The 18840-nt window shown below is 38.1% G+C and overlaps 1 pseudogene and 1 gene segment (V, D, J or C); one reads left to right on the forward strand and one right to left on the reverse strand.

Annotated features, from left to right (window-relative positions):
- The first annotated feature begins 4322 nt into the window (after positions 1-4322).
- LOC118580224 lies at positions 4323-16496 on the forward strand (annotated as a pseudogene).
- A 1463-nt stretch (positions 16497-17959) lies between these two features.
- On the reverse strand, positions 17960-18454 carry LOC118580225. The segment is given in 2 exon segments: positions 17960-18282; positions 18406-18454. Coding segments are annotated over 2 exon segments (372 nt in total).
- Between the last annotated feature and the right edge of the window lie 386 nt (positions 18455-18840).

The following is an 18840-nucleotide window of genomic DNA, read 5'->3' on the forward strand; positions in this document are numbered from 1 at the left end:
TTTTTTTTTTTGGTTTTGTTTTGTTTTTGTTGTTGACCCTGAGTTGCTGGTACTACAGCAGCAGTAGCAGCAGCAAGTTCCAGGTTGTTGGTATAGCATTCATGTCATGATTGTGTGAACATCAATTCCTCACAAATGAACCAATTTAACTGAACCACATGAAACACCTTACTTTTTTTTTATAGAACTGTGGAATGCCTTAAAATTGGGTGGTCTTGCCACAATATGGCCAAATACAAATTCTAATAATATATATGCCTAGGGAGTTCCAATGATTAACTATATTAACTGTGTTATTATCTAATATTTTTCCAGTCTATATGGTTTTATCTGATATGACTCTAATGTGTATTGAATATTTGTGTTGAAAGTAATAATTTCTCTACTACATCAGATTTTGCAACTTTGTTTAATAGATCATCATTAAAATTTCCTAGCTAGGTTCCAAACTTAGATGTTTTCCCCAATAGCATATGGGTCCACTCTATCTCTTTATGGCTTACAATTTTAACAAAGTATGACCTTGAAATTTAGGAATCCCTGCTTCTAACTCCAAGAGCCAGGACTACAAGAGTGCACCACCAGGCACAGTTTATGCATTGATTACTACATTCCCTTGTGTACTGTGTGAGTTTTGATGACAGTGCAGACTTAGCTATCATACTATATTTAAGAATGTGAATGACTACATTTATTCAACTTCTGTAGAGAATGGCTTAGTTTAATTGTGGGTAGAGATTTCAATAACTGGGAGAACCCAGGAAACATCTTGCATAGATATTTGTAATTATGAGCAGAGCTATGAATGTTAGCCCATAGGCTTCAGAGCCTTATTACATTGACTAGCCATGATAGAATTAATTGGGCAAGGCAATAGTAAATGGAAGAGACAAATTATTTAATTAGACATGAATGTTTAAGCATGACAAATCCTTCCCTTCTTTATAATCCTTGCTGATGACTTTGTTTCTCATTTCAACTTCATATTAAGGATATATAAAAATTACTGTGCAGATGAATTGTTGTTAACCTCAATAACATAAACTGTGACAAAAGAAATGAGTTTGTAGACATTTTAAAGTTCCTGGCATTGTGAAATGGAAGCAAGGGATCACAGAGTAAACTCAAAAGAGATGAATCTATGCTGTTCATAGACTCTAGATGCTGGTTTTTGATTACCACAGGCAAACACATTTTCCATCAGGAAATCTATACCTCTCTGGTAAGAATGAGGAAGCAGAGTGCTAGAGAGGTCCCCAGAAATTTACAAAGATACCTCCACTGTACACTACTGGCAATGGTTGAGAGAGTGCCTGAGCTGACTTGCTCTGATGATTGGATGGCCAAACACCCTGGCTGTCATGATAGAACTCTCATCCAGTGTCTGATGGAAGCAGATGCAGAGACCCATGGCCGAGACTCAGGTGGAGCTCTAGTAGTCCAATCAGCAAGAGAGGAGGGATTGTATGACCGAGAGATATTGAAACCATGATTGGTAAAAGCACAGGGACAAATAGCCAAACTAGTGGAAAAACATGAACTGTGAACTAATGTCAGAGGAATGGAACTGGACCAGGCCCTCTGGATAAGTTGATTAGCTTGAACTGTTTGGGAGGCCCCCAGGCAGTGGAGCCAGGAACTGTCCTTGGTGCGTTGGCTGGATTTTTTGGAGCCTGGGTCCTATGCTGGGACATTTTGCTCAGCCTTGGTGAAGGGAGGAGGGGACTGGACCTGCCTAGGCTGAGTCTACCAGGCTGGGCTGACTCCCCAGGGGAGAACTTGCCTTGGAGGAGGTGGGAATGGGGGGTGGGTTGGGGGGAAGGGCTGGAAGGTGGAAGGAGGGAGGACAGGGGAATACGTGGCTGATACGTTAAATTAAGCTAATTATAAAATAAAAATACTATAAAATAAAAAAAGAAAAGAATAAGGATCCTCAGAAATACAGGCTTTACTAAGTAATTGAGATGAACTTCTGCAGCTGTGCCTGCCTGCTCAGAGTCCCTGATGATTTGCATGTGGCCAGAGCACAGCCCACTTCTCTGAGTACTTCTTGAAATTCTGGTCATACTTGCAGTGTCAGTCCCACTCAGGACACAGCATGGACAGGAGAATCCTTGCTCAATTCCTGGGCCTTCTTATGCTCTGGCTCCCAGGTAAGAGTGACTAGCTGAATTTTCTCTATTCATAGAAGTCAAATCAAGTGGCTTTCTGGTCTTTGAAAGAAATCTTGTCATAATTTTATTAATTGTGAGGATATTTGTTTTTAATTCCCAATCTCAGGGTCCAGATGTGACATCCAGTTGACCCAGTCTCCATCCATTCTGTCTGCATCTCTAGGAGCTAAAGTTACCATTACTTGCAAAGCAAGTCAGAACATTGATATTAACTTACAGTGGTATTAGCAGAAACCTGGTGAAGACCCTAAGCTCCTAATCTATAGGGCAACCAATTTGCAACCTGGAGTGCCATCTAGGTTCAGTTTCAGTGGACATGGCACAGATTTCACTTTCACCATCAGCAGTCTGGAGTCTGAAGACATGGCAACTTATTATTGTCTACAAACTCACACCCCTCACACAGTGATACAACCCATAACAAAAACCACCCAGAGAGGAAATGTGAAGCTAAACTGCTCTGACTGCTTCCCTTTGAGGCCCTTACTTTGTGACAGGTTTTCTCTAGGCTTTGAAGGTCACTAGAGAGATCTTGCTGAAGGATCCTGAAAGCTTATCATATACCTTAACTTACCAACCTCCTCTGCCCATTTGTTTAGATATAATATTGCTTCCCATGGTTTATTTATTTATTTTTTTTATATGTGGAGCTGAGGATCAAACCCAGGGCCTTGTGCTTGCTAGGCAAGCACTCTACCACTGAGCTAAATTCCCCAACCCCCCATGGTTTATTTAAAGCAGATGTTTTTATTTTTATAGCAGTGATATCTAAGCATCAACATGATTTGTTATACATCAATGAGAAGTTGCAATCGATATTCATATAAGGTTTGTTTTTATCACAGGACCTCTGGTCCAAGCTATGAGCTCAACTTCATCCTCATTTAGCTTTGAGAGTTGATAATTGAAACACAGCATTCTCTGGCACTCCTGTGTAATTCAAAGGTCTCTCCTGAAGTTATGGGGTACCTGACTGTGTCTCCTCAGTCCTGCAGAAGTGTCTGAGAATTGTTCTTCACTATTGGTATCTTTGCTATTATGTTTGCTATCATGAATATTCAGAATATTAAAGATGAAGGATGCATTCATTAACATTCATGTGTGTGTTTTTGGAAGTGTTATGATCACAGTAAAAAAGAATCATTGATTTGCAAATGGTGTAGAAAATGAGGACTTGCATTGCACATGTGGAAATGTTTTGAAAAGCAAGTGAATATACTCAATAAAGATAAACAGATGTAAATAAAACTTTTGTTTTCATTAATAGGCAAAAGTCTTACTGCCAACAATGTGTCTAAAACCAATAAGCTACAGTATAGGTAGCTTGCTATAAATACAAAATAGCATCCTGGTCTGTACATTGGAAACTGAAAAATTACACTTTAACAAGAAAATAGTACCTATATCAAATGAGAAAATTCTATTTAAAATTATTTACTTGGCAGCAGTGATCATAACATTGATAATTTAGGAATTATGCCCTTTTTAGCTAAAATATGTTCAGAGAATCAACTGTATTGCAAACATTTCTAAAAAAATACCTCAAGAAATTAAATAACAATACCAATAAAAATTACAATGATTTTCATACTTTGTACATTTAATATTTCATTCAACCATCACAATATATAGTACATTTAGTATTGAAAAGGGTTACAATGGAATGCTTAAGCATTTTCTACTTAAGCCATGTTTCAGGAATTTATGCATATGTAATTATCAGAATAACCAGGTTTTACTGTGTATCTCCTGACAGCTTTGCTTGTCCCATTTCTTCTAATGTTAAATGTAACTGGAAAACTAATCCACACACACATATTTTATCCACATCCTAGATGTTTCTCCATTTTTTTGTCACTGTCTTGATAGGAAAAACTTACTCTCCTAAAAGTCATACCAGACTTAGAGAAGGGGTATACTGTCTGTATCCAGATTATGTCCCCTTACATAGTATGTAAGATACATATGTCTGAAGTAGTCATTAGGTTCCTGGTCTAGACCATTACTGCATCATTCATGATGAAGTGACAAGCTTAGTATTCCTCCACACCCGGCACCAAAGCCCACAGAGAGAGCTCAAAGGATGCTGAGAAACTGAAGATGCCCTCAGGAGCCTTATCTCTGAAATGAGCTTCTCAGGGTTATCGGATGCCGAAACACAGCCTCGTGATGCAGTGTGAATCCAGTCCAAGGGAAGCAGAGATCCCGTCCCTCTTTTGGGGTTTGGATCCTGTGTTTCTAGCCTTTGCAAAACTCTACATCAGGGATATCCTGGAGATGAAGGAGTCCCACCAAATGTGAGGAATATATCTTTACAATGGGCACCCAATAAGATGAGTGGATATCATGGGAACTGTCATTAGCGTAAGAGAAAGAGATGCTTTCTACAGCTATTGAGTGGATGATGCCACTGGGGTTATCAGCTGCACCTGCTGGAAAAAGGGGAGCAATGCTGAGTCTTCGCCAGCCCCAGCTGCTCCATGCACTTCAAGAGAGCTAAGCATGACCTCACGGCTTAAGAAATTGCAGGAGACCATTGAGCAGAAAACCAAGATAGAAATTGGGGATGTTATCCGCGTCAGAGGCTACATGCACTTGTTTAGAGAAGAGCGAGAAATCCGTGCCTCCATGTATTATAAGGTGGACGATCCAGTGTGGTACATTCAAATTGCAAGGATGCTTGAGCTGCCTGCGCTCTACAAAAGAGTATATGACCAGCCATTCCACAACCCCGCCCTGAAGGATGAAGAGGCACCCAGCAATATGGACACTTTGGATCTCGCCGGCCTCATGTCTTTGTTGAGTGAGACAATTAAAGAATTTCTCCAGGAGAAGAGAGTGCAGATCTTCTACCAGCAGGAACTGGAAATGGTGGAGACTTTGCAGTCCCTGGCCACCCAGCCTGTGCTTCACAGCATCTGCTCTGTAGATGATGTTTGTCAGCTTATTGGTATTATTATTGTCCACGTGGAATTGTTGTTGTGGGGCCCCATCTTCTTCCTAGAGACTTCAGTTTTGATGTTAGGCCTGGCCATGATTTCCTGCAGAAAACTGATAAAAACTCAAACACAAAGACATATACAAGCAGTTAGTTGAAGCCTTTTTCTAGAATTAGTTAGTAGTCTATATGACCATTAATACCTTAACAAAGTTATATATATAATTTTGATATGAAATTCATAATTTAAGAAAAGTTTAAAGAGTCAGAGTAGAATCAAAGAATTGAGATTATTACTATTAATAGAATAGTCCCTAGGTTTTTTTTTGTTTGTTTTTTGTTTTTTCTCCTGTCCCATATCAGAAGATGGCTCTTTGTTCTGGCATGATACAGGGAATTTGCATTTTCCTTTTAACAACATGTTTGGGTTTACAGAAGGAGAGAGCCATTCTCCAACTCTAAACCAGGTTTAATTTTTAATTGAACTGGCACTACAAGAAGACCAATAGTGTTAAATGTCTTTAAAGAAGAGCAGAAGCAAACATTTAGGAAGACTTATGAAATTTTATAGATTATATACCAATATGCCATTTTACTCTTTTTCTTGGGGCATTATTTTCTGGATGATTTGTCCTTTTCCTTCATATGTCTCATTTGTCCTATGTTCTTCAGATTCCTTAGTGTTCATTACCCTAAAAGACAAAAACAAAAACCTTTCCCCAAGACTAACTTTGGGGCGGTTCACTTTTAGCAAGTAACATCGGATTAAATAAAAAGGCATGTGTTAATGGTATAAATTAGTTTAAATTGAATGGTCACCCTGGTTGATGAACTATCACCTCTTCTAATTAAGAGGTCTCTCTTGTTAAAAATCAAACCTTTATCAAATTTGATGGTATCCACAGCTTATCTTCTCCTATAAAAACAAAAGCAAAACCTTGTCCCCAATGTAACATCCTGCTGGTAATGGAGTTTGATTATAAAAGGAACAAGTAGGACATTTCTGTACGATTTCCTTGGCTTATTGCCTGGTTAGGGAAAAATCCTTTTTTAAAACTTTACTATTGACATGATGTTTTTAATGAAATTCTGAGGCTTCTAGCACATTTCCTATCAATAATTTATCAATCCCATCATTATCTTGTGCTAGAGGGTCTGGCAGACCTTTATAGGATCAAATGTGAGTTATATACAGAGGATTACTCCTTTTCCTGATTATATCTTGCACCTAAATAAATAGTGAAGTTAATTCTGACCCATCAGGGATAAATTCTGCAGTCTCAATAAGTAATCCACTCTTTCAGCATACTGAGAGTCAGTAACTATGTTGAGAGGTTCAGAAAAATCCATTAATGCCAACAGAATGGCATAAAATTGTGATGTTTGAACCAAATTATAAGGACTTTTAACCACTTTACTTAAATTTTCTGACTTATAACCTGCCATTTCTTGCTTGAAAGCATCTGTTTAAAGTGTATGAGCTCCAGATATGGATGTTTCCCATACAATTGAGGTGAAATCCAATCTGCCCCCTTTATAAGTTCAGTTCTATCATTTTTGGGATATTTGCTGTTAATCCCTCCCCAAAAATTACTGCAAGCTCTTTGCCAAGGTTCACTTTCTGCCAATAATTTTTCAGTGTCCTCCTTAGTTAAATGTACACCCATTTCTGCTGGGTCTATTCCTGCTAATTGATGAAATCTCAATTTTCCTTTCAAAATTAAGTGACAGATATTTTCCACATAAGTTTTTAATTTTTTATTCGATTTATTTCGTAAATATAACCATTCCAAAATAATATCTTCTCTCCACATTAAAATTCCTGTAGGAGAATGCCTAGAGGGTAAAATAACCAAAATGCAATCCAGCTTTGATTGCACTTTCTTTTCTACCAAGGCCAATTTTTTCTTATCTTCAGGTGATAATTCTCTTGGTCAATTTAAGTCCTAGTTACCTTCTAAGGTTTTGAACAAATTATTCAGTTCATCATTTTTTACCCCAACAATAGTTCATAGATGAGAAATGTCTCCAAATAATCTTTGAATGTCATTAAAAGTCCATAATCAATCTCTCCTAGTTTCCACCTTTTGGGCTCTCATTTTTTGTAGACTATTTTATATCATAAATAATTAATAGAATCTCCTCTTTGTATCTTTTCTGGAGCAATTTCTAATCCCCAGCAAGGCAAATTTTTCTTTCTTTCTTTTTTTTCAGAGCTGAGGACTAAACCCAGGGCCTTGTGCTTGCTAGGCAAGTGCTCTACCACTGAGCTAAATCCCCAACCCTGCAAAATTTTCTTTATTTCTTCAAACATTCTTTGTAAAGTATCTGCACTTGGGTCAGTTAGTAAAATATCATTCATATAATGATAAATTATAGATTTAGGAATTTTTTTTACATAACACTTCCAATGGCTGTTGTACAAAATATTGGCACAGGGTTGGGCTATTCAACAATGCCCTGTGGTAGGACCCTCCATTGAGATCTCTTAACAGGTTGAGGATTATTATAAGTAGGCACCAAGAAGGCTAATCTTTCTCTATCTTTTTCTTGTAAGGGTATTGAAAAGAAACAGCCTTTTAAATCAATAATTATTAGAGGCCATCCTTTAGATAACAGAGTAGGCATAGGAATTCCAGATTGTAGAGAGCTTGTTGCCTGAATTACTTTGTTATTTCCTCTAAGGTCTGTTAACATTCTCCATTTACCAGATTTCTTTTTAATAACAAATACAGGAGAATTCCAAAGGCTGGTAGATTCTTCAATATGCTGAGCATTTAACTGTTCTACCAGCTCTTCTAAAGCCTGGAGTTTCTCTGTTGTTAAAGGCCATTGCAGAACCCACACAGGCTTGTCTGTTAACCATTTTAAAGGTAGAGCTGTTGGTGTTTTGGGAAGATCATCAGTTGTTGTGCCCTGTTCTTGTACAATCTGGATGGCTGGTGACCACTCATTAGAATAATACCTTCTAATATTTCTCTCAGAAACATTTGCTAGGTTATGATTTGTTTCTGAGGATGGAGGGATGTTAATCTGAGTATTCCATTGTTGTAACAGGTCTCGACCCCATAGGTTCATAGCTATATTAGCCACATATGGTTTTCATTTTCCTCTCTGTGCTTCTGGACCTATACATTTGAAACATCTTGCACTCTGCTTCACTAGAGATAATGTTCCAATTCCTAACAGCTAAACATTTACCTCCTGAAGAGGCCAAGATGGATGCCAAAATTCTCGTGCAATTATGGTTACATCAGCACATGTGTCTACCAGACCAGACAACAAAACACCATTTATTTCTCTTGTTAATTTTGGTCTTTGTTCATTTATAGAAGTTTGCCAAAAATTTTCTTTATGGTTTCTCCTGAATTTTCTATTCTTTCTTTCTCAGGTGTTTCATCACCACAAGCAGCCTGGTTTATTCCAACAGGCATTTGGTTATTTAAACACGCTTAGTAGGGGTTTCTTCAGGAAAGATCTGAACTGCAATAAAGATCTGAACTGGAAAGATCTGAACTGGAATTGCTATGGGTGCCTGCCTGAGGCCCCTCTGGGAGTTTCCCAACTGAGACAAAAGATTACCTTGTCTGTCCCTTGTTGATCTACATTTGTTGGTTCAATGTTTACCCTTACCACACATTCTGCATATTCCAGAAGGAAGGGGCATTTTGTTGCCATTGTTCCTTGAAGAAACATTGTTTCTCGGATTGCCCTGCTACAGTCCCTTTTCAAATGTCCTTGCTTTCCACATCCAAAATATTTGACATTCCCCAATCCTCTTGAAATTGATTCTCCTATTCACATTATCATCATGGTCATGACACTCAACATTAAACATGTCTCTAATCCAATCTTCCATGGGTGCAGTTCTTGCCTTTAATGGCATAATTATTCTCTTGCACACTACGTTCACATTCTCAAAAGCCAACGATTCATTATCTGGCTAGCTTCTGAATTTGGGACCATTCTATTTACTGATGAAGTCATTCTTTGTAAGAAATCCATAAAGGATTCTTTGGGACCCTGTATAACTTTTGTAAATAACTCAGTTTTCTTTCCTGCTTCCTCAATTCTGTATCAAGCATTCAAGGCTGCCATTAGACATAGAATTAGAGTTTGGATATCAAATAAACATTGTCTTTGAATTTCAGCATATTGGCCTCCTCCAACAAGCTGATCCTGGTAGATTTGCACACCTCTAGTCATCTACTGACTTTCTATGTTTTTAGCTTCATCTCTGAGCCACATATGCCACTGCAACTGGGCCCTGGGTTGCAGGATAGCATTTACCTGCTCTTTCCAATCCTGTGATATAATCTTATTACAAATTGACCAGGAGTTTAACATTTGCTTTACAAATGGGAAATGCATGCCATAAGATACTATGGCCTCCTTAAACCTTCTTAAATCTAACATTTCAATTGAGGTGAAATTATTTTGTGCATTCACTTGACCAGGTAGCTGCTGTAAGGTTACCAGATAAATTAAGGGTGATTATTTGAAAACCGGCTTTCTTTCTGTAACCTTATAATCCAATTCTGAAATAATTTCACAGTTAAATTCTTCTGTCTGAATCTGAATTTCTCTATAATTCATTTTAACAGGTTTTTCTAAAGCTTTTATCCTGGCACTTAAATTGACTATCTTTTTAAATAGTAAAATAAGGACAAGGAAAGTAATAATGTGCATAATTGATGAAATGTACATCCCCTCAACATTAATCTCCTCATATAGTTGTTCCATTTTCAGCCTGCCTAATATTTTATCAAACAAAGTCCAATTCTCTTCTACTGTACACATAATACTCATTTTCATGTGGAATTTTTTTCTCTTTTAAGTAGTTTTTTTCCTTTAAAATATCTGATATCTAAATTGATGTACCAAGTCTGTGTAGAACAGTACAAATCCAAGGGGATTTCAAAACAGTTACCTAGAGTCTGAGATGGGAATCCAAAGAGAGATGGAGAAAGAAAGAATGAAAGAAAGAAAGAGAGAGAGAGAGAGAGAGAGAGAGAAGGAAGGAAGGAAGGAAGGAAGGAAGGAAGGAAGGAAGGATAGCCACGTGTTCTGGCTAAAAGCTGAAATCCAGCCACTTGTTCCTGCTTGAGCAGAATGAAGCCTGGGCTGCATCTTCCTTAAGCTCCAACCACTTGAGTTGGTGGTTTGGCCGTAAGTAGCTCCAGGTGTAGCTACTGTAGCTACAGTTGAGTGCAGCTGCAAACTTTGGCCAAGACAGGCTGAGCAATGGGAAGCCAGGAAGCCAGGCTGCCAGGAAGACAAGAAGCTGGGCCACCTACAAGCCTGGCCACAGGAAGCCTGGTAGCTGGGGAGCCAGGTGATTTTTTAATGATTTCTTGCCATATGGGCACCAAAGGTAGATGTAATTCTGAACGGTCTTATTAAATAAGAAACACAGAGCCTTCAAAGTATGTTTGTACCAGAAAATATTACTAGATGATAGGGATGATTGCAGAAAAACATGGGAAGGTCTCCCTCACCAGGACCCCCAAGGAGACTTGCAATCTACATGCCCTGGCCCCATTCATATCTGCCTGAGACCCAAGATACTTTCTGAAGCTTGGAAACCAACCCTCAGCTCTATTTGGACCTATAGGTGAGTAACTCTGTTCATATCCAGGGAGGCCTGCCCCCAGGACCCATGCCTGGGCCCCAACCTTTCTGCCCCAGTTGCTGTCCAGCTGGCAGGGTTCCTGTGGGTAGGTTCCCTTTCTCTGAGATCCTCCCAGCAGACTTGCAATCTACTTGCCCTGCCCCCATCCCCATTCACCCGAGAACCCTGCCACTTCCTGAAGCTTGGAAACCAACCCCCAGCTCTCATCTGGACCAGAGAGAGTTCTCATTGTACTTAGAGAGAAAGTTCTCATTGGACAAAGAGCTATCATTGGACCAAGAGTAACGTCAGGAGAAAGAGAATCTGCCAGTCCTCATTAGACTAAGAGTGGTTTTCTGAGAAGTAGAATATGCCACCTCTCATTGGACCAAGAGAGGCTTCCTAAAACACAGACTCTGTCAACTCTGACTGGACCAAGAGCCCTGATAAGACCAAGAATGAATCCATGAGTCACAGAATCAATTAGCTTGGGTTGACCCAAGAGCAGCTCCCGGAGACACAGACACTTCCTGCTCCAAATAGAACAAGAGCTAAGATTAGACCCAGAAGGGGCCCCTGAGATGCAGATACAACAAGCACAGAGTGGACCAACAGCAACTCACTCAGACACAGGCACCTATTATACCCATTAGATGAGAAGATGGGCAGATGTCAATGCAGAAGCACATACAACAACATAAAGAGCAACACAGCATCACCAGAACCTAGCCCTCCTCCAACAGCAAGATCTGAACATCACAAGGTAGGAGAAGCAGAAGAAAGGGACCTTAAGAATAGCATCATGAAGATGCTAGAGTCTTTCAAGAAAAAATGAAAAAGGAAATTGAGGAAAACATGAACAAAAAAGTGAAGGAAATCAATAAAGAAATTGAGAAAATGTCAAACAAAAATGGGAGGAATTCTATAAATAGAGGAAAAGACAAATAAAAAATTGGAAGAAAGCAATAAATCCCTTAAGGAAAACCATGAAAAACACAATTAAGCAGGTGAGGGAAACAGTTCAAGACCTGAAAAAACAAATAGAAATAATGAAGAAGACACAAACAGAGGGAATACTGGAAATAGAAAATCTGAGGAAATGAACAGGAAACACAGATGCAAACATAACCAACAGAATACAAGAACTGGAAGAGAGGATCTCTGGTGAAGAGGATACAATATAGGAAATGGATTTGTCAGTCAAAAAAAGAAAATGACAAAGCCAAAAGAGTCATAACACAAAATGTCCAAGAAATCTGGGACACCATGAAAAGACCAAAACTAAGAATAAAAGGGATAGAAAAAGGAGAAGAATACCAACTCAAAGGCACAGAAAATATATTCAACAAGATCATGGAAGAAAACTTTCCCAACTTAAAGAAGGAAATACCTATGAAGATACATAAGCCTATAGAAAACCATATGTGGCGTGAGTAGAAAATTTCTTAATAAAAAAAAAAATGAAAAAAAGAGTGAAATCAAAATAACAAGAAAAGAAAACCAAACAGACCAGACCACCCCTCCAAAAAGTCTCCTTACCTCATAATAATTAAACAACTAAACAAACAGAATAAAGAAAGAATATTAAGAGCAGCAAAGGAAAAAGGCCAAGTGACTTATAAAGGCAAACCTATCAAAATAACACCTGATTTCTCAATGGAGACTTTGAAAGCCAAAGGACCTGAACAGATATAATGCAGAAACTAAGAAACCATGGATGCAAGCCTAGACAAATATATCCAGCAAAATTTTCAATCATCATAGACAGAGTAAACAAGACATTCCGACATAAAACCAGATTTAAACAATACTTATCTACAAATGCAGCCCTACAGAAAGCACTAGAAGTAAAATTCCAAACTAAGGAAGTCAGATACACCCATGAAAACATAGGCAATAGATAACCCCACAGCAGTAAACCCCAAAGAAGAGAAATACACTCACACTACCACCAAAAAATAACAAGAATGAAGAATCACTGATCATTAATATCACTTAATATCAATGGACATAATTCACCTATAAAAACACACAGGTGCTGGGTGGTAGTGGCACATGCCTTTAATCCCTGCACTGGGGAGGCAGAGCCAGATGGATCTGAATGAGTTCAAGGCCAGCCTGGTCTACAGAGAGAGATCCAGGAAAGGCACAAAGCTACACAGAGAAACCCTGTCTCCAAAAACAAAAGAAAAAAAAAGACACAGGCTAACAGAATGGACATGAAGCATTACCGATCTTTCTACTGCATACAAGAAACACACCTCAATTTCAAAGATAGACACTACCTCAGAATAAAAGGCTGGGAAAAGACTTTCCAATCAAATGGTGTTAAGAAACAACCTGGTGTAGCTATCCTAATATCCAACAAAATAGACTTCAAACTAAAATCATTCGAAAGAGATCAAGAAGGACATTACATACTCATCACAGGAAAGAACCACCAAGATGAAGTTTCAATTCTGAACATTTATGCCCCAAACACAAGGACACCCACATATGTAAAAGAAATATTACTAAAGCTTAAATCACATATAAACCTCCATATATTAATAGTGGTAGATTTGCATGCCTCACTCTCACCACTGGACAGATCTGCCAAATCAAAACTTAACAGAGAAATAAAGGACTTAACTGATAATATGACTCAAATGGACTTAATATCTACAGAACATTCCATCCTAACAAAAAGAATATACCTTCTTCTCAGCACCCCATGGAACCTTCTCTAAAATCAACCTCATACTTGGCCAAAAACCAAATCTCAACAGATACAAAAATATTGGAATAACCTCCTGTGTTCTCTCAGACCAACATGGTTTAAATTTAGATTTCAATGACAACAAAAATTACAGAAAGCCTACAATCTCATGGAGACTCAATAATGCTCACCAAATCATCAATGGGTCAAAGGGAAAATAAAGAAAGTAAAGATTTCCTAGAGTTCAATGAAAATGAATATACCACATATCCAAACTCATGGGGTCCTAGGAAAACAGTGCTAAGTGGAAAATTCATAGCACTAAATGCCCACATAAAGAAGTTGGAAAAACTCACACTAGTGACTTAACAGCACACCTGAAAGCTCTATAACAAGAAGAAGCAAAGTCACCCAGGAAGAATAGACACCAGGAAATAATCAAATTCAGAGCTGAGATCAATAAAATCGAAACAAAGAGAACAATACAAAGAATCAGTGAAACAAAGAGTTGGTTCTTTGAGAAAATCCACAAGATAGACAAGCTCTTATCCAAACTAACCAAAAGGAAGAGAGAGAGCATCCAAATTAGCAAAATCAGAAATGAAAAGAGAGACGTAACAACTAACATTGAGGAAATCCAGAGAATCATCAGGTCATACTTCAAAAATCTGTACTCCACAAAACTGGAAAATCTAAAAGAAATGGATAATTTTCTGGATAGGTATCACATACCTAAGTTAAATCAATAACAGACAAACTATTTAAATAGACCAATAGCCCCTAAGAAAATAGGAACGGTCATTAAAAGTCTCTCAACCAAAAAAAAAAAAAAAAAAAGGACAGGACCAGCAACAGAATTCTACCAGATCTTCAAAGAGATAATACCAACACTCTTTAAATTGTTCCACACAATAGAAACAGAAGGAACATTACCAAACTCCTTCTATGAGCCTACAATTACCCTGATTCCCAAGCCAAACAAAGATGCAACAAAGAAAGAGAGCTACAGACCAATCATGAACACTGATGTAAATATACTCAATAAAATTCTGGCAAACAGACTCCAAGAACACATCAAAATAATTTTCCACCATAATCAAGTAGGCTTCATCCCAGGGATGCAAGTGAGGTTCAACATACGAAAGTCTGTCAATGTAATACACCATATAAACAAACTGAAAGAATAAATCACATGATCATTTCACTAGATGCTGAAAAGTCATTTGACAAATCTAACACCCCTTCATGATAAAGGTCTTGGAGAGATCAGGAATAGAGAGTACATACCTAAACCTAATAAAAGCAATTTACAGCAAGCCAACAGCCTACAGCAAAGTAAATGGAGAGAAACTCAAAGTGATTCCACTAAAAGCAGGAACAAGATAAGGCTCTCCACTCTCCCCATTCTTATTCAATGTAGTACTTGAAGTTCTAGCCAAAGCTATAAGACAACATAAGGAGATCAAGGGGATACAAATTGGAAAGGAAGAAGTCAAGCTTTCACTATTTGCAGATAGCATGATAGTATATATAAGTGACCCCAAAAATCTGATCTAGGCATTCATACAGCTTATAAACACCTTCAGCAATGTAGCACAAGATTAACTCAAAAAAAAAAAATCAGTAGCACTCCTACATACAAATGACAAATGCACTGAGAAAGAGATCAGAGATACATCACCCTTTACAATAGCCACAAATGATATAAAATACCTTGGAGTAACTCTAACTAAGCAAGCAAAGGACCTGTATGATAAGACCTTTAAGTCCCTGAAAAAAGAAGTTTAAGAAGATGTCAGAAAATAGAGAGAAATCTCATGCTCATGCATAGATAGGATTAACATAGTAAAAGTGACAATCTTGCCAAAAGCAATCTACAGATTCAATGCAATCCCCATCAAAATCCCAACACAATTCTTCACAGACCTGGAAAAATAATACTCAACATCATATGGAAAAACAAAAAAACAAAAAAAGGATAGCCAAAAGAATTCTGTACAATAAAACAAACTCTGGGGGCATCATGATCCCTGACCTCAAGCTCTACTATAAAGCAACATTAATAAAAACAGCTTGATACTGGCATAAAAACCAACATGTGGACCAATGGAACTAAACTGAAGACCCTGACATTAATCCGCACACCTATGAACATATGACTTTCGACAAAGAAGCCAAAACTGTACCATGGAAAAAGAAAACATCTTCAACAAATGGTACAGGCATAACTGGATATTAACATGTAGAAGACTGCAAATAGATCCATATCTGTCACCGTGCACAAAACTTAAGTCCAATTGGATCAAAGGCCTCAACATAAATCCAGTTACTATGAACCTGATAGAAGGGAAAGTAGGAAGTAGTCTTGAACATATTGGCACTGGAGATCACTTCCTAAATATAACATCAGTAGCCACTATATACATTCATGTAGTGATCTTTTCAAGTTATGCAATGGGATTCCAAGTAACACCTGTGATTTTACTTGCAAGTTCTTAGTATTGTAAAATGTTCTCCTTGAATCATTGGATTCCTTGGTGCTATTATGAACTCAGAGCTCCCTACTTTGAGTACACAGAATATCTAACCATGCTGTCTTTAGACCTCCTCAGGCAGCCTCTTATTCATTCTTGGTATTGGAAATAAAGAGCCAACTGTAGTTCCTGTCATAGAATTATCTGAATATTGATGATGAAGGGAATATTTATAACATGTATGTGCATCCTTTGAGGTTTGTCTGCAAGATGTAGATTGGTAAAAAGAGAAACTTCATAGAGTCACAGAGTAGACAGCAACTGAGAAATTCTGTTAACTATGTAGATTTTTGGAACATAATTAATAGATGGATTATATAAAAATGAAGATATAATTCTCTTTTCTCTTACTACAGGAATATCTTACTGTGATCTATGTTGAAACAATACATGGACAATTTTATTCAGAGTTAAAATGAAGTAGAGGACAGATATACTGCAATAGCATGTCATTCCCTGCATGAAATTTCCTCAATAGATAATTCTTGGAGCTTCTGTTTGTCATCCAGAAGAAGGAGGTGTTGTTCGCTGTGAGGTCTAATGTATATGATTTTCAGTTTTGATTGATATGCTTTGTTTACTGCATGCATCTTTTTCCCATGATCTTTCTGATTGCAACTGTATGTGTGGTAGATCATGCATATGCATAAGATAATAAACAAGTAGATATCCATAAAGTGTTATTTTAAGGACACTGTGTACTGCACAAAGTCAGTTGTAGGCTGAATTGGTTGACAAAAAAAAATACCTAATTATACTTTTCTAGGTAGATTTGGCCATGCTTAAAGCTGCTATGATGATGTCATATGTTGGAATGACCTGATTACTTTGTTGGTGAGTGGTGTGGATTCACCTTGGTGATATGATTGTTCCATTTCCAGTCAGCTGTCTTCCTCTCTATGCATGCTGCTTGAATATAAAGGTGTTAGCTCTTAGCTACTATTCCAGGGCCATGTCTGCCTGCCTGATGCCTACTTCCTACCATGTTGGTCATGGACCAACCCTCCATAACAGTAAACTCCCAAATTAAATGCTTGCTTTTATAAATTGTTTTTTGTGGTGTTTTGTCATATCATAAGACATTTCTCCTCCTAGTAAGGAGAGGAATAAATAAATTCTTCATAGACAAACCCCTCATTCCTTCATGCATATGATATGAGAATTGACAAGCTCTCTGAGGACCCTTTGGTAAGGAAGACTTACTTTCAGTAAGAAATGGGCTCTCAATTCTGAGAATAACCTGTTCCCAGTATTAGTTTGTAAGAATACTAGGTATTTAGAATTTTTAAATATTTAAGACTTAATTATTTTTATTTTATGTGTTATGTGTTATGTGTTGTGGTGATATTTTATTTATGCTGAAATGTGGTGACATTTTATTTTAGGTTAATAAATAAAGTTTGCCTGGAGATCAAAGGAATTAGCAAGCCATTAACACAAATTCAGTCAGTGGTAGCACACATCCTTATTTGATCACTTGGCAGGCAGGGACTCTGTGTGTTCAAGGTCACACTAGGGAACAGAGCCAAATATGGTACCAACCATAGAGACCTGGAGTTCTGTACAGACAGGCAGTGACAAGGAAGTGTGTAGCTGGCCTAGGATAGTCAATGAGAGGGCAGAAGAGAAAGGCAATAAAGGCGTTGGTAGACAGGAAGTAACTCTCTTTGGAAGCTACAGCATGGTGAGTTAAGGTTATCTGGTGGCTCTCACTATTTCTCTGATCTCTAAGGCTTTCACCCCTATATTTGGCTCTGTGTTTTTTATTTAATAAGACCGCTTAGAAATTTGGCTACCATGTATTGGTGTTTTGCATATATGGGTGCAATGACTTCAGAGGCTAGAAAAAAGGACATAGAACAGTTTGTCTGATCCCTATATAAAAATCTCACATTAGCCTTTTACTCCAGGTAAAGAGAAACAGAGTAACACTCTCAGCAGCTGGAGATACTAGAACTAGCTATCAGGGCAGCCTTGGCTTTCACTTCTGCTTCCTTGGGAGGTTTATATCATGGCTTGAATCACTGTGGGAGGGTAACTGTTACCCTGTTGACAGTAATAAGTTACAACATCTTCAGGCTGCAGGCCACTGATCTTGAGAGAATACTGTGTACCAGATCTACTGCCACTGAACCTTGATGGGACCCCATCTGCCAAGCTGTTCGTACCATAGATCAGGAGCTTAAGAGGTTTTCCTGGTTTCTGCTGATACCATGCTAAATTACCATAAATGTTCTCACTTGCAAGGCATGTAATGGTGACACTGTCTCCCAGAGATGTAGACAGGGAGGCTGGAGACTGGGTCATCTGGATGTCACATCTGGCACCTGAGATTAGAAAATAGAAAAGAAATGCCCATAAAATTAATCCTGTTAGATGAGGACTTTCCCAGAGACCAGACAGCACTGACCACACTCAACTGAATAAATTTCCAATTTTATCTTTATTACCTGTAAGCCAGAGCAGCAGACAACCCAGGAGCTGAATGAGGGCCCTCATGTCTGTGCTATGACCTGTGTGAGCTGACTCCAGTACAGGTTGTGGCCTGACTATGAAGCAGTTCTTAGGGCAGTGGGCTGTGCTCTGGGCAGATGCAAATCAGTGATCACTGGGCACAGCTATAAGACTGATCAAGTCAGTGACTTATTACAGTCCTGTGGTCCTCTTATGTCTTAGATCAGAAAGACAGTACAGGTTTATTTGTAGAGAATATGCTCCACTCTGAACAACAAAGAACAGTACCAGTCTATGTGCTACACCTTATTTTAATTTCTGTCATGGTTTTGTTTGTTTGTTTGTTTTTAATTTCTATGAAGCTTTATTATCATTATACCATACAAAGACAAAGCTCAACAGCCCCTCCCCCAACAAGCAAGCTGAATAGC

Source organism: Onychomys torridus, chromosome 3 (assembly GCF_903995425.1).
Source record: "Onychomys torridus chromosome 3, mOncTor1.1, whole genome shotgun sequence".
In the NCBI taxonomy this organism is placed as follows: domain Eukaryota; kingdom Metazoa; phylum Chordata; class Mammalia; order Rodentia; family Cricetidae; genus Onychomys; species Onychomys torridus.